General features: G+C 43.4%; 1 protein-coding gene across 1 annotated transcript in view; it reads left to right on the top strand.

Moving 5' to 3' along the window:
- msna (moesin a) overlaps window positions 1-27249 on the top strand; it is an 85964-nt gene that overhangs the window by 16242 nt on the left and 42473 nt on the right. The window contains exon 2 of the mRNA XM_070882687.1: window positions 22000-22083. Within this exon, the coding sequence (XP_070738788.1) occupies window positions 22000-22083 (84 nt within the window). The remainder of the gene's footprint in view (window positions 1-21999; window positions 22084-27249) is intronic.

The following is a 27249-nucleotide window of genomic DNA, read 5'->3' as shown; positions in this document are numbered from 1 at the left end:
TAATTTAAACATTAGGAAGTTAGTACGGGTGAGGAAGACTCTCTTGCATAAATAGCCAATAGTTAGTTACAAGGATGACCATAAATAACATTTTGGAGCCTGACAAAAGGATTGAGGAAGATGTTGAGCAGGTTTTGTTTTTTGGATGAAAATGAATGGGGTAGTTGGCTTGAAGTCTCTGTTCCTTCATTTTTTTTTTTAGAGCTCTTATCTGGGCTTGCCACCTGTCTGGCTTTGGGCTGACAGTCCAGTTTTTCAAAGCATTCTGGAAATTGCTAAAACGCAAACTGAGAAAAGTGGTCTTTCAGAATACACACATTCACATTCCTGCCAACCAGCCTCCTTCTTCCCCCCCCGCCCCCCCCACATAGCTTTCAAGACCTGTTTTTTTTTATGGTTTTCATAAACTCTTCAATTGTAAGACATGAGAACTCAAACTATGAACCTCCTTTGGCCATCTGTTCTGGTATGATTTTTGAAATTGGCAATGTTCATATAAACTTTAATGTAAAACTCCCATGTCTTACTGCAGTACAATTTTAAAACACCATTTTGAGGGCAAATCCGATGCTTTCTCTCAATAATGGGGTCACTGTCATCTTTTGTTCTTGGAGGTATTGGACTGTCTTGTAAACATCAACATGTTGCCAATCAAACTAATTCAACCTCTCATTCATTTCCATAGTAAGTGAAGTTTGCCTATAATTGCATTTATTTATTTTGAGGGACTACAACAACGTGGGTGTGGGGTATATATGGGCAGCATCATTTTGATTTGGTTGACTGCTACTCTTTAAAATTAAGCTGAATTTGAAGTGTTTATGGCTGCAGAATGTCATACTACTACACCATTTTTTAACGTAGAAAAATATCCCGTGTGGGAGGGAGGTGGTTGGAAAGAATAAAGGAGTGGCTTTCACATGCCCAAGAAAGTGTTGCCACTAGAGTTGGTGAAATTGGGTGTGTGAAATGATATACCCAGCATTATTTTTAACGACAAACTTTCCAAAAATTGTTTGTGCCTGGACAATATCTTGAGCTGAACAACACTTTGATGAAATAATGGTTGCTGCATGGCTGTTGATGGTCATGACAGCAGTAAGTATTAAGTGGCAGACACTTTTGGGGGTGGAGGGAGGGGGAGGGGGGCAAAATTGTCCTTTCCAATGAGGCCTCTGGCCATTTGAAAGCAGTGGCCACGGGGCCGCGAGGAATGGCTGTATACTCTCCTCCGCGGGACAGCCGTTTTGGAGCAGTGCCCGGGACTGCTCCGCCTGCTTTCTCATCACGGCGTGCACACGCCGACCCCCTTACCGACTGGCGGGGACCCCCTCTCGAATTTGTCCCTTTTACTGTCGGTACACTCTGGCTTGGTGGGCCGGGCGCACTGTCGCAGCCGGCATGTTAACCTTTTTTTTTTTTGTCGGCTGACTGCCAGGTCAGTCATCGTTGTGGCCGCAGGTTCAGCTGTGCTGCCAATGGGCACCCTGGCACCCCCCTCCCTCTTGGGCACCAGGCCGCTGGCCTGGCCGAAACCCTCCCTGGTGGCCTAGTGATTTGCCACTAAAGTGGCTGCAGGGTTCGCAGCGGTTCTCCCCTTTGTAACTGAAGGGGTGTGATAACTTCGTCAATGACTGACCGCTTCGGCTACTCTGCCCCGCCCCCACTTCTGCCCCGCTATTGACAGGCATTCTTCCCCTTCACACCCCCCCCCCTCCCCACTTCTGCCCCCATAATGAGGCCACCCCGAAGTGATGAATTTTGACAGACTGCCCCAGAACACACCAACAGTAGGTCGCCTAGTTTCTAGCCCCTTAATGTGTTGTGATTTATTCTCCCCCCCCCCCCCCCTCCCCACAACCTAATACCAATATGCTAATTATCCCATGCCAGTGACCAGTGTTTCTGAATCTCCCTTGTTAAATGGTTGCGATCATGAGGCTTCACAACCTGCTGTGGGGGTTTTGGCACAAAGCCTCTAAATTACTTTCATAAATTCAGCAGAGCTGCTGAAATGGCAGGCATTCTCTAGCACATACCAATTGCTGGATTGTAATAGTAGGAAATGAAGTTCAGAAATAGAATTTGAGCACAAAGACCATTATACAGGCTGTATTAAGAATTGGGAAGGAATTCATTGTTTTTGGACGCTCGCTCAGGCTGGTGTTCTTTGGAATAGACAAGACATTTCAAAATGTGAAGTGTTTAAATTAACTTGGCACCTTTTTCAAAGGACCTTGGGAACTGTGTGTGCAGAGCTCTGTTCCATTCCTGTCTACCCAGTTGTAGCCAGAGAATCACTTGCAATGGGTTCTCATCCCTCATCGTTACCTGTGGGATCCTTGGCCCCTTTCCATTTCTCGTCTACATGCTGCCCCTTGACAAAACCCAACTCCACCTCCTCGCCTCTCGATCCCCTTCACTGCTTCGGGTTTCTCACTGCTTGTTAGACATCAGTATTGGATGAGCAGAAATTTCCTCCAATTAAACATTGGGGAGACTGAAGCCATTGTCTTCGGTGGCCGCTACTAACTCTACTTCCTAGCCACTGATTCCATTGCTCTCCCTGGCCACTGAGGTTGAACCAGACTGCTTGCAACCTTGGAGTCCTATTTGACCCTTGGAGAGGTCAAGGGGTCAGAAACTCAGCTATCACCAAGAACGCCTACTTCCAGCTCCATAACATCGTTTGTCTCTGCCCCCTGCCTCCACTCATCTATGCCTTTGCTTGACTATTCCAATGCTTTCCTGGCTGGTCTCCCACCTTGTATACTCCATAAACGTTAGCTCATCTGAAACTTTGCTGCCCATATCCTAACTTGCCCCAAGTCCCGTTCACCCATCACCACTCACTGCCCTACTACATTGTCTCCTGGTCTGACAATGCCTCTTTTTTTTCTTTCCCCCCCCCCCCCCCCCTCATCCTTTTTGTTTTCAAATCCCTCCATGGCCTTGCCCATCCCTATCTCTAACATCCTACAGCCCTCCAACATCTCTGGGTTCCTCTAATTCTGACCTCTGGCACATCCCTGATTACTAATTGCTCCATTGCTGGTTGTGCCTTCAGCTGGCAACACCAAGTTCTAGAATTAATCTCTTCTATTGTTTGTTTCTCCCCCCCCCCCCCCCCCCCCATATAAAAAAAAAAGCACCTCTGCCTCTCTCCCCCTCTTTGGCATTCCTTAAAACCTACCTCTTTTGGTCACCTGTCATAATTCTTCTGTGGTTCGGAGTATCAAATTTTGTTTGATCATACTCCTGTGAGGTGCCTTGGGACATGTTGGTATATTAAAGGTGCTATATAAATTAAAGTTGTTTCAATTGAGTGGGTTGACTAGGATTGGTTCTAACTTGTATATCTTTGACCAAATGTTCTATTTGTATGTGAGGTTTACTCTGCTCACTGACCAGTTCTGTTTGTTAGCGACTTGCTTAGCCTCCTTCCATGATGTGAAAGCCATTACACTACCTAGTCAGTTGAGGAAATCCTTGGAGTGGCGGAAGAGGTAAAGTGAAAGTCCATCGGCATTACATTTTGCAAGTTTGACTCTTCCCCAAGGGGTTCTAGAAATTTAAACATTGTCATCCAAGTTAGGCTCCCTGTTGTCTTTTCAGTGTCAAAATCAAAATGGCTGCCTGATGGTTATTAGCCAATAACATAATCTCCATTTTATAGTGCAGAGCATAGTTGGGTCTATGATATCATTGGTACCAAGTGGAAATGAATTGGTTGTTACTGTGGTTAGCCTATCTAGTGAACTGTGCAGTAGCAAAAACTGTGTAGTTTTGAAGTACTTGGACATGTGATGTGGCAATGTTTCATAGATGTGGTTTACAAGTGGCCAGACTAATGTACATTATTTGCTTTGACAATTATGCAAATTTAAGTTAAAATTTTTTTTTGTAATTTAATGCTTTATTTCTTTCCCCACCCAAGGCTGCAGCAAAGGAGAGGAATGGGTGTTAACTCTCTCTCTCTCTCTCTCTCTCTCTCTCTCTCTCTCTCTCTCTCTCTCTCTCTCTCTCTCTCTCTCTTTCTTCCCCCCCCCCCCCCCCTCCCCCCCTCCCCTGCCTCTGGCTAACTTGGCACATCACCAAGTTAAATTTTGGACTTTTTTTTTTTAAATCTGTAGAGTATGGGATTTGGTTGTGTGCTGCAAAGCTGTATGATCTCTTCCTTCCCCTATCTCTCCATGAATTTTTACATTGGATAATGTCATCAATGGAACAGAATGCATGTATTGAGAGCCAGCCTATAGATCATTGGAATACTTCATTTGACAGCAAGGAAAAAAATTCTATTTAACTGCTGAAACAATGTAGCCTAGGTTTCTAAATCATCACAAATGTTCTCACAAGAGGTTCAATTGTTAGAACTGCATATGTTGTAATGGATTTGCCATCTGGCGGAGGCAGCTGTTCTGCCATCCAGTAGCACATATTTTGCAACTTCCCTTGTTTTAAAGTGACTGTGTTGAGCTTCCATTTAGAAATGCAGATCCCCACACACACCTCTTTTTAGGATCTATAACTTGACAATTTTTATTTTGTGATTGTCACCCACCCTTCATCTGTTTCTTGAATTTGCTAGTTTCTGTACCGCCTGGCATGTATTTTCCTTATTTCTGAGAGCCAGAAGTTTGGGTTTACTGCAAGTCACAGCAAGAGTTAAGAGAATTTTGTTGGGATTTACAGAGCATTTCGATGTGCCAACAGATCAGCCCTGTAGTATTACTAACAGAAAGTAGCATAGTGATAGTCTGCATATCAGTTGAATTTAATAGCCATCAACAAAACACTTCATAAATAAAAGAATTACTGCTTCTGGTATACTATTATCTAGCATGCTTAAGACCACAGCTCCTCCCTAGGAGCTGATGGTATTTGCAAACTCCAATAGCTGGACCTCCAAAGCTGTAATCTCTCTCCAGCAGTTTGTTAATTGCAATCTTTCATTATGTTGAAATTGAATATTTAAGTATTTCAAACAAAATGATTTATTTTCATATAAACTTAAAATAAAATTCCCATGAATATTCAAACATTTCTGAGCCTGTTTTTTTTTTAAAAAAGTGGTTGTTCTATGAAATAGAATAGCCATTCAATCTGGGTTGTAAAATATAACTTTAAAAAAAAAAAGCTAGAAGTTGCTTTCCTGCATAAAGTGTCTATAGTTGGAATATAAGATTGTGTATAAATGGCACCATGCAATAATTCTAAACATGTGCTCTGACAATAATTCAGTCTACTTGGGTTTTTTTAAAACAAAAGTGCAATTTAGAATATTGATAAAACAAACCGAGGAGGGAAGAAGCAATCACTTACCAATACATGCAGCACTATCTTGCACAGGATTTACTTGCTGTCCAAGTTGTATAATAGTGGGTTGCTGCTGTTTTCAACCACAAGAATGGGGCTTTTTGAGATCTGTTCAGTGGCCAAAGCACAAAACAATGAAAGATGGCAATGGACTAGGCTAGGGATCCTAGATTTGATTCTCTGGGTGGTGGTCGCAGATCTTGTTAAGAGGAGAGAATTAGCAGAAAAAAGTCAACCCATTTTTTTTTTCTCCAACTTCTGTCCGGATTTGGCCTCCAACTACATACAAATCTTGGTGGGAATTTGTCTTTTTTAAATTTAAACTTTAGCCATTCTGTGGCAAAACAATAAACTATGCATACATTTTGTTTTCTACATTAAAGAAAGTATAGGAAAGCAGGTTAAAATCCATCTTAACATGAACATAAGAATTAGGAACAGGAGTAGGCCATACGGCCCCTCGAGCCTGCTCTGCCATTCAATAAGATCAGCTCCACTTCCCCGCCTGCTCCCCATAACCCCTTATTTAAGAAACTATCTATTTCTGTCTTAAATTTATTCAATGTCCCAGCTTCCACAACTCTCTAAGGCAGCAAATTCCACAGATTTACAACCCCCTCAGAAGAAATTTCTCCATCTCTCTCTTTTTTAAATGGGCGGCCCCATGTTCTAAGATCATGCCCTCTAGTTCTAGTCTTTCCCCATCAGTGGAACCATCCTCTCTGCATCCACCTTGTCAAGCCCCGTCATAATCTTATACATCTAAGATCACCTCTCATTCTTCTGAATTCCAATGACCTTTCCTCATGTCAACCCCCTCATCCCCAGAATCAACCTAGTGAACCGTCTCTGAACTGCCTCCAACGCAAATATATCTTTTTGTAAATATGGAAACCAAAACTGCACGCAGTATTTCAGGTGTGGCCTCACCAATACCCTGTATAGCTGTAACAAGACTTCCCTGCTTTTATACTCCATCCCCTTGCAATAAAGGCCAAGATACCATTGGTCTTCCTGATCACTTGCTGTACTTGCATACTATCCTTTGTTTCATGCACAAGTAGCCTAATACTGAAGTGGCTTCCCCCTGTGGTGCTCTGGGCAGGTGCAGCTTCACATGCTTCTGGATCTTTTATGATCCGTCGAGTTGGGCAGTATTTTCCCTGAGGAATTTATGCTGTGACTAGAGAATGTAAGAAGCTACTTTTTGGGAGGAAAGGTTGTCCCAGTTTCTATAAAGCAAGTTAAAGGGCCCTCTTCATGCAACTAATTGGTTTTGTAGCTTTGCATCAGACCCCGCACCCCACCCCACCCCACCAACCTCCTTTTTTGGTTATGGGGAAATGCCTGACCTCCACATGGCAACTGATAGAATGAGCATCGGATTTCAATCATCCTGTCGGAAATCTTGAAGCTCTGACTGTCTCAGTATCTTGTGATGCAGCATTTGAAAGTGGCCCTCGAGTTATTGGTTAGGCTTGTGGCCTTTACCACTGAATAACACAATCACGGCTGTTATGAAATTGTAGTTATGTATTAGATTAAAAATATACAAAATAAAAATGACTACATTTTGGACAAAATTAAAACATCTAATTGTTTGATTTTTAAATGGTATCAAAATAAATCCTTGCATTTATATAGTACCCAGACAGGAGATCCTACTGTGCTTTGCAGCCAGTAAATTGCTTCTGAAGTGTCTCAATTTTTGGTTTGGAGATGCAAGTGGCAGCTAATTTGTGCAGTGAGGTCTCGCAGTCAGGTAAATGATCATTTGATCTGTCGTTTTGAGGGATAATTGTTGGCAAAGGCACCAGGAGAAATTTTCTGCTCTTGCCACAGGATTATTGTCCACCTAAGTGAGTAGATGGGGCTTCAGATTAACGTTTTCATCCAAAAATGTGGCATTTTTGACAATGCAGCACTCCTTCAATACTGTCATCCGTTTGGATGATGTGCTCCAGTCTCTAAATTGTGGCTTGAATCCAGAATCTGAGGGAGTGTTACCATTGGGCCAAGCTGACCCTTTTTTTAGAATGGCTTTTATTGTTTTAAAATGGCATTATCAGCATTTCAAATCTCTGAATTTTGTTCCCCTTTCCTCCCTTGCTGATTTCACTAATCACTTGCTATGGTAAAAAAATTATTTTGGGATTTCCCATGACTTAAATAGTGTAGTGTGTGGTGCTCCACCCAAAGCAGCATTAAGTGTGGAATCTGGTGCTAGTCAGTTCTGCTTTCCTGTAACTAGACATTTTTTATTATATTGGTCAAGTGGCCTAGTGACCTTGCTGGATATCTCTTCAGATGTAGTTTTTAAATAGGTCTGTCTCTTTGCAGGATGTGACTCAGACAATGATCTGGTAATTTCAAAGGAATGGGCTCATTGCCTCTAATGATTCTGCCACTAAGTTACTGCGGTGTTCATGTTTTTAATATCTAGTTTTCTTGTTGAAACACATTTTGTTTCACATTTCCAACCGTGCTGTTTAATGTAAGATATTTATTCGTGTTGGGGCACAGTTTGATAAATACTGGCAGCCCTACTCAAGTTTTTGTGATCCCAAGCATTTAGTATCACCAATAGATTAAAGATCAGCTTGATGTGTATGGCTTGCTGCAATGTGGGCGGTCTTTACCCACAGAATAATGGCAGGAATCTGGTTGAGTTCTTGATGGCCTGCATCATGCATTACCCCAAGACTCTTCTCTACAATCAGCTGCTAGAAGGTGTAAAAAGAAAGCAAGACTTGGATTTATATAGTGCCTTTCACTGCCACCGGATGTCTCGCAGCGCTTTACAGCCAATGAAGTACTTTCGGAGTGTAGTCAATTGTAATGTAGGAAGGGAGGGAATGAGCTGTGAGGGAAGACTGGGAAACTTTGGACTTTTCAGCCTGGAAATAGGGTATCTGAGAGCTAATCTTATAACGGTACATGACTGTTAAGGGAATGGAAAAAGTAAATCCCAGCGTAGGACAAGGACGTAAACTCGAAGTAGTAATTTTAGGGGACTGATGCCAAGAAATTCTTCTTTACACTGATCAATGTATGAAAAAGTAATAAATTCTGCAATCTTTGAGACCATTGGATGCTGAAATGGGGGACTAGTACAATCACTCTGGTTAGATGTTCCTTGTCAAATGTAATGATCTTGTGTTTGCTTTTAAATATCATTTATGGCTTGGCGCATTCCTTTCCTGCAGTGGCTGTTCTGTTGAATAAAAGCTTAATAATTAAATTGCCTTTTAAACCAGGCCCTTCAACATCCCAGCCAGAAAAGACCCAGTCCAGTGTGGTACTACTTGCATATATTCAGAAGGTTCAGTTGGTTGTCTGTGCTGTATGAACAGGTTTCACTCAGTCAGGACTGCAGTTGGGTTGCTACAAATGGCCTCTGGTGAGATTTCTGCTTCTAATGGTTGGTGATCGGCTCTTTGAGAAAGGGAGAAGTCTGTGTACTATCGGAGAAGGAGCAGTACAAAGTAAGTTTGTTTGTGAATGGTGTAGGTACAATTATAACTTAATTGTACAAAGTAATTAGGGGGTATTGTGTATGAATTTTCAGTACACATTAGCAGAATAGGGTGTACATCCTATAGCAGGATGTTGCCACACTGCATCTGCTCAGCTGAATGAGTTTTTAAGCTTGTACTTTTGTTGAACTAAAGCAGATGCATCTTTATCAAGGACTGTAGAACTATACTCAAGCAGGAGTATAGGAGAACTGGGGGGGTGGGGAAATAGGACAAACTGAGCGATGCCTAATCCTGCTTTGCTACCAACACCTGAGATGGTGTCCACTGGTATGTTTGAAGTCTTTGACACCAACTGCATTATTGATGATAAACAGCATCCTGAACTGACTATATTTTACTTTGGGCTTGGCCACTTGCAAAAGGGCAAGACACCACTAATACAAGTAAGGGGCAGCACTTGTCAGTTGTAGTGTTTTTTGTCTGTTGGTGTTGGGAAGACACCATGTGTCATTCTGAGCCTGTTCAAAGTGGATCAACATCCAAGTATTGATTGTGGCAGCGGGCCAAAAATCTTTAAATCAAATGTTAATTAAGTAAAAAAAAGTCAAATGATTTTTGTCTGGTTTTGGTGTGTGCCTGCCTATCATTATTTTCTAATGGCTGGACAAGTGACTAATGCAGCAAAACTTACAGGGGATATTTTTCTTTTGGGTGAGCCAATGATGCCGGTTAAAATTGAACTGCTGATGTCCTGCCCATCTTCACCCGTTCAAACATTGAAGGAAATTTCCAGCTGGTGATCATTGACATGCTTCCACTCAGTTCTCGGGTAACTGCACAGTCCAATTCAGAAATTAGTCTCTGTCTGTCCCACCTGTGAGTCGTTGAAGGAAAGGGTGGGTGGGGAGTCTGGTTTGCCACACACTACTTTCACTGCCTGTGCTTGTTTTCTGCGTGCTCTTGGCGACAGGACTCTGGGTGCTCAGTGCCCTCCTGGATGCACTGCCTCCACTTAAGGCAGTCTTTGGCCAGGGACTCCCAGGTGCCGGTGGGGATGTTGCACTTTATCAAGGAGGCTTTGAGGGTGTCCTTGAAACATTTCCTCTGCCCACCTGGGGCTTGCTTGCCATGTAAGAATTCTGAGTAGAGCGCTTGCTTTGGGATTGTGGAGCTGATTGAATGTGACTGACTGACCTCGCTCGACTCCCAACTCCTTTTTTTTTTTCTTGGCACTATTGTTCAGATTCTTAAATTTTAAAGTTGCCAGTGAGCAGAGCTGATTTGTAAGACCAGTTTTCATTACCAGTTGGAAACAAACTTACGTTGCTGTTGAGTGTGTGAAGAGGTAGAACATCAGTACTTGAAAACATTGCTGATTTTGAAGTGCTATTGAGGGGGAAGTCATCTCCAGTGAGAATCATTGTATTTGTCACCGGATGTTGTCTTGAAGTTGTGTGCCATATTAATGCTTGATGGGGCTCTTTATGTATTAAAACAAAATGTGTGAAAAGTCTTAATTATGGGCCAGAATATGGCACTTAAATCAAGTGCCGCTTAATGAGCAAATGCTCTCTACTTTCAGGATTTAGAACCTATGGTAGATTTTTGTGGTTGGCTTCATGTGAAATCAAGTTTCAAGCTTTCTATTTAAGGTGCTACACCAGCTCTGTTTGTGCTTAACTGCTTGCTATTCCCTTCTTTTCACCTAATCATTACCTCCTGACTTATATTTTTTTTAAAATAACTCTTAACTTGGTTTTCCCTTATGGGTCTTGACCCTTCATATGGACTGAGTTTTAATAATCTTGCAATTCATGGGGGATGGCCAGGAGGGAACAAGAGGAAAGACACTTTCCAGTGTGTGTTCTATGTAGCCACACCTGGTTTCCAGTAGCTGTGATGGGCCATTTCATTGTATCCCAGGGGGTTTGTATCTCGCAGAATCCTCCTGTTTTGGAGTTGTTTTGGATTTGTAGGGATGAAAGTTGTGTTTTTAATCAAAGCCAAAACGGGGCATGGCTTTAATTAAATATAATCCTCACACATTGCAAGCCCTTTCATGTGACTTAATGTGAGACCTGAGCCGGTCTGCAAGCTTGTGTTCTCTTGGAATAAGAGACCAAACATCTGAAGTTTTAGCGACGTGTCTTTTAAAAAAATTTCTTAAACGCATTTATTCTTGTTGGAAGAAATTTGCAGGAAAGAAGTGGAATATTTAGCTTTATTCAGCACTGCCTGCTTCTGTTAATCAAACACTGAAAATAACAGTCCAGTATGTTACAAATATCTAATGAAAAGCAAGGTGGGGAATGTCTTTTTTTTTGTGTATAAAATCAAAAAATGGCAGATAAATACTTGACATTGGTCTTTTACTGAAGAGGATATCCAAGGTGAATTCTGAAATGTTTGAGCGAGATCAGTGACATGATGGATAAAGGGAAAATTTTACATAAATTAGTTAAATGAAAGGAAGACATGGCACCAGGGCTTAATGTGATACATCCTAGGATCCAGAGTAGCAATTTGCTAAGGCTGCAGATATTGCTTTTGGAGCTCTTGAATGTGGGTGTGCCAGAGGACTGGAGTGGTAAATGTACCTTTTTTTTTTAAAAAAAAAAACAATTTAGACAAAAACGAATTCAGATAATTAGGGGAAAATCTTAATCTCCGAGGATGAAATTGCAGGTATCAAGATGAAGAGAAAATAGTTAGAAATGGCCAGTATAGATTGCAAAAGGGATGGTCGTGCTCAACAAACCTCAATCAAATTGTTTGAGGAAGTAACAGATGTGGTAGATGGGAGAAATGCAGTGGCCTTTGACGATTGTGGTATGGAATTGGGGAGAGGATATAAAATGCATTAATTACTGGTTAGAAGTGGGGGAGGGGGGGGGGGGCGTGGAAACAATAGTCTGGTTGGAAGTGGATAGCTTTGCCCCAAGGAGTTCACATCTGGGGCCACAACTGCTCTCTTTTCTATATCAATATTCAGATGTAGGCCTAGATGGAGTGGTATTGACATTTATTGCTGATGCCAAAATAAGAGGCATACTTAATTCTTTAGAAAACCAAAGGAAGCTGCAAAGGGATATTGATAAGATGGGGGAAATGGGCTAAAGCGGCAGATGGCACTCCATATCAGTGAGCGTGCGATGGTACATTTTGATAAAGTAACAGCAGTAATTTATTTTCTGAATGGAAGTGGCTCAATGCTGTGGAAGAGAAGTGTTTAGTGGTACAGGTTCACAGAATATTTAAAGGAAAAACTTCGGGTTTAGAAGGCCGTAAAAATAACTTGTACAATTTAGGTATAGAATATGAAATCCAAAAGTAATTGGGAGCCTATGTAAATCCTTGGGCAGGACCTTGACTATGATCTGTATATCTATATCATCTATATATCTATCTATATATGTAATCAGTGCCTGCAATTAGGAAATGGAAATATGATGATTGAACAGATGGGACAGTGGAGATAAAAGCTGACGTTTGAGTTGTGGGGCCTAAAATCAAGGGTCCACGGGTACACCTTTATGCAGAGTGAAGCAGAAATCAACATCTGTGGGTAGGTGCATGAAGGTATGAGAATAGGGGAGGTAGATGTGAATATAACTTTTACTCCAGTGGAGGCTGACATGGCCTGTGTTGTAACTTCTATGTATGGGCTGCTTTTAATAAGATGACGAATATTACTTTCCCACAGTATAGAATACACTCGGGATTGTTTCATACATCTATTTCTTTTCCTCCTTGGAAGGGGAAATGATTCCTGTTTTTTTTTTTTAGAGGAATCACTTGTTACTGTCCTGTTAGTGTTGTGATAATGTTGGTCACAGGTCAGACAGCCAAAATGGCCCTTGCAGTTGATCATTACACTACTGAAGGTGCTTTCCATTGACTAGTGTAGGGAATACCCTCTTTGCAAGTTATAGATTGTTTTCACTGGGTGTGGTGCTGCTGTGTGTATCTTGAGCTGCAGCTGTGAAATTTGACAGCAGATTTTCTTGAAGGTCAGGCTAAATTTCAAGTGAATACTGTGGAACCCCTCATGGCCAGTTATTGGCCAGAATTTTCATAGGACAAAGCCTTGGTTATCTGCACACCTTGTATAATTCAGCACTGATTACACTTTTTTTTTTATTGCTTAACAATTTATTTCTATTGGGGCAACTATCGTGTGAAATGTCTTTTTTTGGTGGGATGGGGAAAGAAAGCTACCTGTTGTCACTAGGATTGTGGTGAAGTGTAATGGGTCTTTCACAAATCAAAAAAATCATACCAACATTTTCAATTCAAATAGACATTGTATGAAAATGTTGTTCTCTAAACCTTGGTTATGCCCAGAGAACACATTTTATCAGTAACCATTAGGGTGAAGTACTAGTAATTATGGGCCCAAGTTTCCACATGATTTGCACCTGATTTTTTAGGAGCAACTGGTGGAGAACTGACTATCTTAGAAATCGCAATTCTCCACTTTTTTTTTTCTGCAGTTCTAGTCAGGTAGAACAGTTCTACTTTGGAACAGAATTTTTTCTTCAAAAGGGGGCGTGTCCGACCACTGACGCCTGATTTGAAAGTTTCCACAGTGAAAACTTACTCTAAACTAAAGTAGAATGGAGCAAGTGAAGATTTTTGTAAAACTGAAAAAACCTGTTCTACACTAAAAAAAAATCAGGCGCAGGTTACAAATTAGGCGTCCAGAACGAGGTGGGGGGGGAAGGGAACTCATTAAATTCTACAATAAATCCTTATTTATACTTCTACAAATATTATACAAATAAATCCAACCTGAATAAACATTTATAAGCAAAGATTAAATAAACCATCTTCCTACCTGTGAAAGTGCTTCAGCCAGGGAGAATTCTGCAGCCGTTTGTTGCCGCTGAGCGGGAGGGGGGGGGGAAAAGGAGAAAGTGGTTTGTTGCTGCGGAGGGGAAGGAGACAGCAGGTTGTTGTTGGGGAGGGAGGGGAAGGAGACAGCGGGTTGTTGTTGGGGAGGGAGGGGAAGGAGACAGCGGGTTGTTGTTGGGGAGGGAGGGGAAGGAGACAGCGGGTTGTTGCCGCGGAGGGGAGGGAGGGGAAGGAGACAGCGGGTTGTTGTTGGGGAGGGAGGGGAAGGAGACAGCGGGTTGTTGCCGCGGAGGGGAGGGAGGGGAAGGAGACAGCGGTTTGTTGTTGGGGAGGGAGGGGAAGGAGACAGCGGGTTGTTGTGGAGGGAGGGGAAGGAGACAGCGGGTTGTTGTTGGGGAGGGAGGGGAAGGAGACAGCGGGTTGTTGTTGGGGAGGGAGGGGAAGGAGACAGCGGGTTGTTGCCGCGGAGGGGAGGGAGGGGAAGGAGACAGCGGGTTGTTGGGGAGGGAGGGGAAGGAGACAGCGGGTTGTTGTTGGGGAGGGAGGGGAAGGAGACAGCGGGTTGTTGTTGTGGAGGGAGGGGAAGGAGACAGCGGGTTGTTGTTGGGGAGGGAGGGGAAGGAGACAGCGGGTTGTTGCCGCGGAGGGGAAGGAGACAGCGGGTTGTTGTGGAGGGGAGGGAGGGGAAGGAGACAGCGGGTTGTTGCCGCGGAGGGGAAGGAGACAGCGGGTTGTTGTGGAGGGGAGGGAGGGGAAGGAGACAGCGGGTTGTTGCCGCGGAGGGGAAGGAGACAGCGGGTTGTTGTTGAGGGAGGGGAAGGAGACAGCAGGTTGTTATTGTGGAGGGGAAGGAGACAGCGGGTTGTTGTTGTTGAGGGAGGGGAAGGAGACAGCGGGTTGTTGTGGAGGGGAAGGAGACAGCGGGTTGTTGTTGTTGAGGGAGGGGAAGGAGACAGCGGGTTGTTGTTGTTGAGGGAGGGGAAGGAGACAGCGGGTTGTTGTGGAGGGGAAGGAGACAGCGGGTTGTTGAGGGAGGGGAAGGAGACAGCGGGTTGTTGTTGGGGAGGGGAGGGAGGGGAAGGAGACAGCGGGTTGTTGTTGAGGGAGGGGAAGGAGACAGCGGGTTGTTGTGGAGGGGAAGGAGACAGCGGGTTGTTGTGGAGGGAGGGGAAGGAGACAGCGGGTTGTTGTTGTGGAGGGGAGGGAGGGGAAGGAGACAGCGGGTTGTTGCCGCGGAGGGGAGGGAGACAGCGGGTTGTTGTTGTGGAGGGGAGGGAGGGGAAGGAGACAGCGGGTTGTTGCCGCGGAGGGGAGGGAGGGGAAGGAGACAGCGGGTTGTTGTGGAGGGAGGGGAAGGAGACAGCGGGTTGTTGTGGAGGGAGGGGAAGGAGACAGCGGGTTGTTGTTGTGGAGGGGAGGGAGGGGAAGGAGACAGCGGGTTGTTGCCGCGGAGGGGAGGGAGACAGCGGGTTGTTGTTGTGGAGGGGAGGGAGGGGAAGGAGACAGCGGGTTGTTGCCGCGGAGGGGAGGGAGAGGAAGGAGACAGCGGGTTGTTGTGGAGGGGAAGGAGACAGCGGGTTGTTGTTGTGGAGGGGAGGGAGAGGAAGGAGACAGCGGGTTGTTGTGGAGGGGAAGGAGACAGCGGGTTGTTGCCGCGGAGGGGAGGGAGAGGAAGGAGACAGCGGGTTGTTGTTGTGGAGGGGAGGGAGAGGAAGGAGACAGCGGGTTGTTGTGGAGGGGAAGGAGACAGCGGGTTGTTGCCGAGAAGGGTAGCCTCAGTGCTGATGTGCTGATGGCAATGTGATTTTATTAAAAAATGTTCAAAAATTAAACGGCTACAAAGAACTACAAAAATGGCCGAGTGCCAATGGTTTTTTTCACACTGCGTGAATGCTCCAACGTGCACGCGCAGCGTTGCCGACAGGAAAAAACTAATTTAAAATAGTACCCGCCCCCTCCCACTTACAAAATCGGTGAGAGTGTAGGCTCCGCCCCCCTGGGCGCTGCGCCAAACCGACAAGGAGCTGCAAAGCGCTCGAATAGCGCGTCTTTTTTCTGGCGCCGTTTTAGGTGTGAAAAACGGGCGCCCAGCTCAGAGGGGTGCCTGTTTTTTTATCCTGTGGAAACTTGGGCCCTACAGATCTGTTACTAATTGGAGCAGTTTAAGGTTATGAATGAGGCACAGACACAATGTATTGTACGAACATTGCGTAAGGGAAACTATATTTAAGCCCAATCATATTGGTATGACTATCAATGGCAATATTCTAGTTATATTGAGAATTAGGAGTAGGCCATACAGCCCTTTGAGCCTGCTCCTTACATAATTGGTACTGTAGATGAATTTTTTTCATTGTGGGTGTGGGAGCAGCAGATGTAATGGCTGTGGTTGGAGTCCTGTTCTGTCTGCCTGATTTGAGGTGTGATGGTATATGTGCAATCGGGATTTTAATGTAATGTGTCCAATAATTTGGATGAACCAGGATCTTTTTTTAAAACTTAAATACATTAACTTTTAAGTCAAGACAGGAATTTATCTACCTGACCTATTTGCAGAATCTGTGGTAGACCATGGAGTAGTCATGGTCGTCCACAGCTATCTGCTCCAGTTAAAGGAGAAAGTGTTTTGAGGTTGTACTGGAGACCACGGAATACAAGAAGTCATTAGAGGGTTTTTTGAGTATTGGCTAACCTTTTCATTAACACACATTCATTGGCTATGCTGGGATCATTCCATTTTTTTAAAACTTAATGGAGAGGTGGTTGCTTTGTTAACTTTTTTTTTCCTCGCTCATTTTTTTCCATTTGATCTGATTCCTGTAACTGAAGGTAGGTGTATAGGCTGCTGAATATTTTATGACCATACCCCAGGTGGGAACAGGCAGAGTCCCATCTCTGAACAACTTTCAATGGTGGGTAGACATTATCTGTTAGTGTGGACTGCAATAAGCACGGAACAGGATTTTATTTTTGAGTAGCAAGGGTGAGCATTTTTCTTGTGGTTCCACAGGTACCAGTGTCTTGTCAAATGACCTGATAGCGATTTGGTTATTTGACAATGCAGCACTTGGTCTTGTCTTCTACCATCCATTTGCATGCTCTTGAGGATTGGTCACTAGATAGCAATACAAAGTAAGAACCTTGGATGATTTTTTTAAAAATTGCCTGACATTCTGTGTATAGAACTGTTCATTTCATTTCAAAGATTCAAATCCCAGCCATCTCCTCTTCATACCAAAAGCATTTAGTAGTTATTTCTGAATTAAAATAAAACTTTGGAAATGCACAGTAGTTCCATCAGCATCCAAAAGAGGAGAAAAGGTGGTTTAATCTTAAGATCCTACATTTAGGGCTGTTCTTCATCCAAACACACTTTATCCCCGCTTATTTTTATATAAATGTCAATGGGCCTCTTGTACCTTATCTGTTTATTTCTGTTCCAGTGCATTTTTCTTTGGCCTGTTGAATTTGCTTCTGCAGTAAAGGAACAATAAAGCAGAAGTTCTGGCTCCACACCCTAAAGTCAGTGGCTCATCAATTCCTTGATGCGTGAAGCAATACTCCGAACGTTTTATTGGGGAGGGGTGTGAGTGAGGAGAAAAACACCAGATTTCCAAAAGACGTGCAGATTTTGGAAATGCCTCAAGAGTTCACGAAAGTGTTGACCCCTGTCCTGGGCATGGTGTCATGTATAGTATGACCATTTGTCTGGCAAGTTGCTTCAATTCCTTGGAATGCTCCCCATAAAGTTCTTCCATTTTGACTACTTTTTAATCATTGCAGGAAAGCTTTAATGAGGTGAAACAATTGCCTTGAATTACTTTTGCATGTGTAGCCAAACTTTGTCAATTTAAAAAAAAATTGCTGACCTAAAGAATTGGCTGATTCTTGTGAAATTTTATATTACAACTGTTTCTAAATGTGTTTTGTGAAATTTGATAGCTTCATACTAGAATTTATTTATTAAAACGTTCTTCTTTTGGGGGACAAATTTGAGCTTGCAAAAGAATATACAGAAACAAGTGACCATTTTGATCTGCCTGCCTGTCACTGATAAGCAGCCTACTAAAGGTCCATTCATTTACTGAAATGAAATGAGGTAAAACAATAATTCACTTGTCTCAATTGGAAGCTGCCTGGAAAAAGAATTGCAACACTAAAAGGACGCTTACTAATTTATTCACTCAGAAAAAGCCAATGGTGTAAATGTTACACTTTTTCTTGTGGATTTTTTAAATTGTGTAGTATTTACAAGAATTGCTGATGCTATTTGGTCATATGATGTTTACTTTGCATTTGGCATGGAGGAATGGGAGCCTTTAGTACCTTGTAGTGTGGTGGTGGGGGTGGGGAGGAGAGAAGGTGTTAAGTTTTTCATGTTAAACCAAATCCTAATTCAAAATATTGAAGCTCCCAGAAGTGTCTCCTACCTCCCATAGTGGAATTTGCAACTCTTGTGCAGTAGTGAAATTGAACACCTTTTTTACTTCGTTTCCCATTACCCCTGAAATACTGATTTTTGGATCAGACTGAGGAGCTATTCTCCAGTGTCTTGCCCTTCATGTTAGACTATTTAACCACTGAATGCATTGCATTCTCTCTCGACACCTGGGTCAGTGAGGCCAGGCTCAGTTCAATGAACTCCTCATAGACTGGGAATAAAACTGGTTATGCATTGCTTAGTTTAAAAATCCATGAAATAGCAGAGCATCTGGGGTCTTGGCATATCTGGTAAACGTGGGAGTTTTGCATTTATGTTAGCAGATTAATTGAAATATTGGCTTGAGTGAATTTCTGAACTCTTTGACCCACACTCGTGTGCAAACTTGATCAATGTCCTGATCTATAGATGGGTGCAGGGATTTTTCTGCACTGGTCCTCATTGTTTCTTATCCCCTGTGGATGATTAGCTACAGTGTTTGTTTTGTCATCTACTGTTTCTGCAGTTTGAGGACAAACTGCAGAAATTGAGTTTTTGTTTCATTTCCTGTTTAAGCATGAAGCCTACAGAGTGACTTCCTCATGAAACAAAATCTCTTTTTTTTTAAAATAGGTAGAAGGAAACTGTTGCGCTGAGAATGCAAATGAAAACTTGGCTGCATGTTTGGGGTGAGGTAAAGGTCCCTCTCTGTCACCTCCTTGCAGGTGTCTGCAATGTGAAAATGACTGATTTTAAATACTCTGATATCCTGTGTGTGTTTTCTCCTCCTTTTCACCCACCATCCAACAATTTTATTGCAAATTCTGAGACCAAATGTGTAGGAACTGACCGCTGTCTGATCAGTTTATAAAAGGTGGATTCACCCAGTAGTGCAATTTCATTTAAACATTTTTTTAAAAATTGGTTCAAAATCAGTTTGATTAAGTTTTTCGTCCAGTATGTGTTTTTTTTTTGTAGTCTGGTATCTGCTCGATGCCCTCTTGGCAATGTTGCTTCTCTTGGTAAATGGTGCTCAGAATTCAGTGACTCCATCCCAGCATGCTTTCCAGTAGGCCACTGAAGATTGGTTTAAGGGCATCTCTAAAGCATTTTTTTTTTAGGAGCCAGATAGAAATCTATTGTCTTGCAGCAGACATCTCCCATGAATTTAGCCCCTTCACCATGATGTATAATCCATCCTAACATTTAAGCCCGTTTAGTCAAGTATTGGTTTCCTTTTTATGGAGCAAGGCTGCATGGCTTTCAACAATGTTGACTGAAATAGTGCAGTACTTTTTAAAATACTAGTAAAGGATACTTTATTTTTTAGTTCTAATGTATGTGCTAGGATCGGTCAGTTGGTAGGAGTTGCAGGAGTCAAAAGATGTGGTTTTGAGCCCTATGCCAGTGCATAAGCAAAGCAGATACTCCAGTGCATTGTTGGGGCTGTTGGATGAGTAAACTGAGGTCCCATCTGTTCCGGTGGTTCATGTAGATGTTTAAAAACCCATGACACAATTTGGAGAGTCGGGAGGCTTCCTGGTGTCCTGGCCATTCATCACCTGTTGCTGTTTGTGGGACAATTTGGCTACTGAGCTTGCTTCCATTTTGCTGCATTTCAAAATTTAATTATGTCCAGCACAATGAGTTATTTGATGTGACGAGTTTGAAATTCCAGTGTCTGTCTTTCACCCATCCTTGACCTGAAGATTGATTGTACCTTTGCCAGGTGATGAGAGTAGAAGTGATGGCTTGGGGGTGAATTCAGTGCGGTGAGAATTTTCTTGTTGAATATTTAGTTCCGAGTCCACCCAGTTTAAAATCAATTGGCCTCATGTAAAGGCTAAGATGTGAGCCTTGACTTTGCATTATTTCATACCTTTTTTTAATCTATATCCAGTCTAAAAGGGCAGTGAGTTCCTGACCTATTATAAATGTTGCAGTTGACCTAATGCTGAAGTATAACGTGATTGGTATTGCAAATACTTGACTGTGTAGCTTGTTGCAAAGGATTGATTATTGACATCTTCCAGTATTTGTCATGTGGTCATTGATAGTTATTCAAAAAAAAATTCTCATGTATAGAAAGATGCTTTTTATTTTTTGATCTTGGATTTCAGAAGTCTAGTAACTGTAGCAAAATGTAACTGCTGTATGGTTAGCTTAAGATTTTTTTACACTTAAATTTCATCTATCCTGAACTACCTCCTAGGAAGCTAAAATTCCTAGTTAATTGAAAAATGTTCAGATTTCACATTCTTGTGGAGATTTATATAAATGAAACTCCTGTAGTGCACAGTAAGTCACACCTAATGCCTACTCTTGCCTTCAAAAGGACTTGGTAGGAATGTGACCCATATTTTACTTTTTTGAAATTCATCATTCTCACAACCTGTTGAGCAGTAGGATACTGTTGAACTGTCAGGTGGATGAAATTGTTATAAAAAGCAGTAGGACTAATCCAATGTGCTGTTGTACTGTTATAAGATTTTAGTGGAGCTGTAATGACTACATGCCCTGGGGAAGGATGATTTGGGTGATGGCTGCCAGAGTCCTCCTTCATGGCTGATTTTATTCTTTATTGACAAAGAGGTTGACTTTTTTTTATAAAGGAAGGTAAAGTTAGTGTCTGCAGTAGAGAGAAGGCTGTTGGAGAGATTTTATTTGTAATATGTAAAATAAAATGTCTTCGATATGGCTATTTTTCTGTGACTTGCAAACTTTGGGGCTGAACTTGCAGTTGGCGGCTTCCTGCGAGCGGATGCTTCCGACCAACAAAACAAATGTACACATTTCTGCCTCTGGATCCACAGACTTGCGCTCCTGGGCCTATAGGCGTAGGCCTGCGGTTCACCAGCGCCCCTGGGATCAGGTGGGCCGGCCCAACCAAAGGGGGAATCTCCATTCATGCGTATGGGGATTCTGTGTACAGAATTCCCATAAGGTATGAATGGGAATACCCCCCCCCCCCCAAAAAAAAACGACATCAAATAAAAAGAATTACATCCTTAAAATGGTATTTAATTAAATATTTAAAGCAAATGTAATTTTTTCAAATTTGCATATCAGGGCTAAAAAAATTGCTTTATTGCACAGGGTTTTAAATGTGTAAATATGTTTTAAAACTTGCGCTGTTAAAACCAGTGCAAGAATTTTAGTCATTCACTGGGCAAAAGTTGGGGAAATAGCCCAACTCTCTGCCAGCAGAGGTACTTTTCCTGGGGGTGTGCGCATGCCTAAATCCAGAACTTGCGTGGCCTCTACATGCGCACCTCGTAGGGGACGTAAATTAAGGCCCATTGTGTTACTTTCTATTTAAAATTCTACAAATCTGCAACCATTAAAATACTACAAGTCCACATTTTGCAGGTTAAAGGTCAATCCTGTCACTGCTTGGCTGGTTATTCCTATTCCTGATTTGCTGTCCATGTTGAATTGTTTGGTTTACTCCCTCCTAACTCAAACAGTTGGGCTTGCTGACGCACTGCTGTCTAGCCCTTTATTATTTTGTCCCTGTGTAGGGAACCCACCAACTATTAATACATTCTGAGAATTTCCTATCCTAACTTTCAAAAGACAATGTTGGCTACCTACACCAATGCGGAAATATGGCAATCGTAGAATCCCCTCCAGAACTCCCAACATCTGGAAGTCATAGTTTGAAAATCCAGTCTAGCCTTGTACATGTAGAATGGCCACTTGGGTAGGTTATTGAAGGCTGTGCCCAAGAATTGTATCCCAGCAAGGTCAGTGCCTTGGGAGAGATGAAACATTTTTATATGGACACATCTTGTCAGGGTGTTGAATCTAATTCAATATTTTTAGAATATTGGGATCTGCCATTATGAAATGGACTAATCGTGTCTAGTTTCTATTTGAAAGTTGGTAACCTTTTAGGTCTAATGCAAGTGTCTCTTATTTCAACAGATCAATGTTCGGGTTACCACTATGGATGCAGAGCTGGAGTTTGCTATCCAGCCCAACACTACTGGCAAGCAACTCTTTGATCAGGTATGTTGAACCAAATCACTTTGCAAACTTGGCCTCATCTGATCATGTAAAACAGCTGATAACCTGTGTTGTGCCCTGGCTCTTTGCAGGAATGCATTCATATTCTTAAAAAAAAAAATACAAAAGTGCTTTTCCAACCAATGCACATTTTAATGTACACCTCTTTCAGTATACTGAAAGATGACCAGAATGGTGTAGTCCAGTGCTTCATAGCATTTTTTATTTTTTCCACATAAACCCCCCCCCCCACCCCACAATCATCTGAATAGAGGCTTGGATCCATTAAGCCCACAACACTTAATGGGATGTACCATAGCATAAAATGGCTGATGTTCAATTGCCTTAAAAAAAATACATGGAATCATGGTTTTTATTGCATTCTTAGTCTTCCAAACGTTAATTATTTTAATATAGTCTTGCACTGTGTCCTACGTTGTAAATGAAAAGCTCTTCTCCATGCAAAGATCGTATACTTGATAAGCAAACATTGGTTGTAAAATGGTATCCAAGTAACCTCGCTGCTTTAAATGTTTAGAGCATACTTCTGAGTTTTGTCTTTGCTGTGAGCAGAGGTGAGGTATTTTTATCTGTTGAACCTAAATCCAGAGACGAACCAGACCCATATCATTCTCTGGCACCTCGAGGGTTGGCTGAGCATTTGCAGTCCTCTCAGCCGGTCGTTTGGCATCATGTTGGGTAACGTGAATGATGTAAAGGATCCTGGGGAAAAGTTTTTCCGTGGAGAATAATGCATATTTATGTTTTATTTAAAAAAAAAAAAATTATTAGCAATTTGCAGCTCAGATGGGGGATCGAGGGAATCCTAATGTGTATGTAGTTTGAATGTTTCCACATAGGTTTATAAAAAAATGCCAATATTGGGTAAGGTTAGTGTCCTGAATTGTCTTGGTGACATTTTATTGGCAATCCATTCTGCAGAACTAGAAGGTAAAATGACTACTTTCCATGCTCTGCATTTTATGCCATTTCCTGAGTATAAAATTCCAATCCGATCCTTGCTTTATATCTTTAACTTATGCCATGGATTTGCATAAGGGGCTGGAGCTATGCAAGCTCATTGCATTTGGGAAATTCATTCTTTGGGCTGAATTGAGACCCAGGTCATAGTGTGGCAACACAATTTTAATTCTCTGTCCCACCAAGTTTAATGCTTTAAAGAACTTGCCATTTTAGATTTTTTTAAAACCCATCAAAAAAGACCTTGACATATCGGCAATCTGTAGATCTAACACTTAATCTGTTACAGTGCTGCAGCGTGCTTTGACATGATCTTTGAGTGTTGTCTAAGCCAGTAATGGGGTTTCTCTGCTGCCCTGCACTTTAGCCAAGGGCAGGATGTGAGAACTTCCTGTGCACTTAAGACTGTTGAGCAGACTTGCTAATAATCCTTTTTTTAATCTTGAGTTTACATCCTGTTTTATGACACACAAGCTCTTGTTGCCCACGTTGACGCTTGCTTTATTTGTAGAAGGTGGTGAATATGTTGCCCAGGGTAGCCGTGAAGATTGATCGTGAAGCAACTGGATAGATATTTGGAGAAAGGTTTTGATTATAGTGTGAGTTGGTGGGTGATCATGACGGAGGTTCGGCGAGGAGCGGTGAGGGATCGTGGCGAATAAGGGTACGGGACCCAGAAGAGGCGAGGGCCCAGGGGCAGCATGGGTCAGCCCACACTGCGTGTGTGTGTGTGTGTGCGCACTAGGTCCATGCAGCAGAGTAGGTCTCCAGTTGTCTTGGTTCAACCTTTGCCACTGGATAAAAGCCTAGCTCTGTCAAGCCCGTGTGGAGGCTGATGTGCAACGGTCACCACAAATTAAAAAAAATCCACGCACAGGCATCTTCCACCCCCCTCAATTGGAGTTAAGGACTGGAACATCGGGTCCCTCATTGAAACAACTGTGAACTCGTGTAGCAGCAAGTCATCCTCGTTCAAGGGACCGCCGATGATCATGACACTCCCTTAATCTTTGTAACAAGCCTTTCATGTGGAAACTTGGCAAACCCCTTCCAACATTCACAACACTTTTTTAATGTTGATTTTCCTCTGATGCTGATTAGTCTTCCTTTCCTATTATCTCTTTCACTATTCTCTAATGCATACCATCAGGGCGTGACCTTTTTTTAAATTTTACTTTTTAGTGATGTTTCCTTTTTTATAAATATTTATCTCCAGTAGTGGCTCTTCTACATTTTCTTCTGGTGTTCCTACAGTACCACATTTGCCTTTCTCTACTTAAAAACTTAGCTGAAATTGTGAGATATCCGTAGTCCCATGCTCCAGTACAAGATGGCCTTTGATCCCACTGCTTCTCGACCTCGCTGTTCATCAATTGTATATTAAATCTGGTACATCGGGTGTGCATTTCATTGAACACTCGTAAGTACTTGTTGGCTGCTATTTTAGTGAGCAAGAAAGACTTGCATTCATATAGCACCATTCACAACCAGCTGACGTCTCGAAGCACTTTACAGCCTCCACGGGTGCACAGGGCCGAGGAGATTAGAGATAAGGAGGGGTGAGGCCATGGGGGGGGATTTGAAAACCAGGATAAGAATTTTGAAATCGAGGCGTTGCTTAACCGGAAGCCAATGTAGGTCAGCGAGCACAGGGGTAATGGGTGAGCGGGACTTGGTGCGAGTTAGGATACAGGCTGCCGAGGTTTGGATCACCTCCAGTTTACGTGGGTAGAATGTAGGAGACCAGCCAGGAGTGCATTGGAATAGTCAAGACTCGAGGTAACAAAGGCATGGATGAGGGCTTCAGCAGCGGATGAGCTGAGGCAAGGGCGGAGACGGGCAATTTTATGGAGGTGGACATAGGCAGTCTGTTAGGCTGTGGATATGTGGTCATGCACATTTCAGAGTCAAATCTGATGCCAAGGCTGTGAATAGTCTGGTTCAGCCTCAGACAAGTTGGGCAGAGGGGTGTTTCGGGAATGGAGTTTGTGGTGGGGACCGAAAACCATGGTTTCAGTCTTCCCAATATTCAATTGGAGAAAAATTACTACTCATCCAGAATTGGATGTCTGACAATTTGGAGACCGTGAAGTGGTAGTGAGGTAGAGCTGGGTGTGATCAGAGTACATATGGAAACTGACAGTTTTCTCGGATGATCATCATATTATAGGCAGTCTTTCGGAATCGAGGCAGACTTACTTCCACTCTTAGAATGAGGACTGTTCAGCCACCTAAGGACAATGCGAGCCACAGTCACTGTCACAGGTGAGACAGACAGTCATGGAGGGTGGGACAGGTTTGCCACACATTCTTTCCGCTGCCTGCTCTTTTCTGCATGCACTTGGCGATGAGACTTGAGGCGCTCAGCGCCCTCCCGGATGCATTTCCTCCACTTAAGGTAGTCTTTGGCCAGGGACTCCCAGGTGTCGGTGGGGATGTTGCACTTTATCAGGGAGGCTTTGAGGGTGTCCATGTAACATTTCCCCCCTCCACCTTTTGGCTCGTTTGCCATGGAGTTCAGAGTAGAGCACTTGCTTTGGGAGTCTCGTGTCTGGCATGCCAGACACGTGGCCAAGTGTGTTCAATGCTGGGGATGTTGGCATGGTTAAGGACGCTAATGTTGGTGCGTCTGTCCTCCCAGGGGATTTGTAGGATCTTGTGGAGGCATCGTTGGTGGTATTTCTCCAGTGACTTGAGGTGTCTCCTGTACATGGTCCATGTCTCTGAATCTTACAGGAGGGCGGGTATTCATGGTAGACCATGAGCTTGGTGTTAGATTTGAGGGCCTGGTCTTCGAGAACACTTTTTCTCAAGCAGCCGAAGACAGCGCTGGCACTGGAGGCGGTGTTGAATCTCCTCATCAATGTCTGCTTTTGTCGGAGGCTTCCGAGGTAGAGGAAATGGTCCACGTTGTCCAGCGCTGCTCCGTGGATCTTGATGACTGGGGGGGACAATGCTGTGCACACCAGATGGAATTATGCAGAGAAGCCATTGAAGGTGATTTTCTAGCTATGATTAGATAGATAAGAATGGAACCAGGTGAGTGCAGTCCCACCCAGCTAGACGAGGGTGGAGCAGCGTTGAAGGATAGTGGTCAATTGTGTCAAAGGCTGCAGACAAGTCAGTCACAAAGGATGTCATTTGCGACTGAGTCATTTCGGCACTGTGGCAGGTGCGGAAACCGGATTGGAGGGATTCAAACATTGAATTGTGGGAAAGATGGGCACAAATTTGAGGCGACAACACGTTCAAGGACTTTGGAGAGGAAATGGAAGTTGGCGATGAGGCGGTAGTTTGCTAAGACGGAGGGGTTGAGGGTTGGTATTTTGAAGGGTAATGACGGCAGATTTGAGGGAGACTACATGAGGGAGAACGGTTAAATGTCAGCTAACCTGGGAACCAGAAATTGAAGTTGGGTGGTCAGCAGTTTGGTGGGAAATAGGTTCAAGGGGGCAGGAAGTGGGTCTTATGGACAGGATGAACTGAGGTCCTGAGATGTAATGGCAGGGCTAGGGCAGGGGGTTCCTTAGAGGAAGGTTGACCCGTTAGGCTAGGGAAAGGGAAGAGGCAGAGGCGACCGAATGGATGGTCTCAATCTTTGAGACAAAGGTCCATGACCACCTCGCGCTTATTGTCAGGTGAGGGTGGAGACTGGGGAGAGGGGTTTAAAAAGACAGTTGGCAGTGGAGAATAGAAGCCAGGGTTTATCTTTACATTCCAGAATGATTCTGGAACAGTGAGCAATTTTGCCAGACGAGAGCAGAACCCGATAATGCTTTGTGGTCCAGCCAGATCTGGCAGTGAATGGCCAAACCAGTTGTCCACCATATTGTTCAAGTCTGCGTCCCTTGGACTTGAGGGACCGAAGATCAGGGCTGTACTGGGGGAATGGCCAGGGTGTGAGTAATTGTTTTAACTGGCTCTAGGGCATCAAAGGTGGTGGTGAGGGTGTGATTGAGCAGATCGGTGGCTGCAGAAATATCCTGGTGAATGGAGGGCCAAAGGCTGGACAATTGGGAGTTGATAAGTGCAGTTGTAAGAGAGTTGAGAAGACCCCCTCCTCTTTCTCCCCCCCCCCCCCCCCCCCCCCTCTCCCCCAAGGCAGACAAGGTGGGGATGGGTGGGGTGGAAGGGGGATATGGGTGGAGAGTGATGTGAGGAAGTGGTCAGAGATGGCCATGTCTGCGG

The sequence above is a fragment of the Pristiophorus japonicus genome, chromosome 6 (assembly GCF_044704955.1).
Source record: "Pristiophorus japonicus isolate sPriJap1 chromosome 6, sPriJap1.hap1, whole genome shotgun sequence".
Lineage (NCBI taxonomy): Eukaryota > Metazoa > Chordata > Chondrichthyes > Pristiophoridae > Pristiophorus > Pristiophorus japonicus.
Note: the sequence above shows the minus strand (reverse complement) of the source record. Positions and strands in the feature narration are given on the sequence as shown.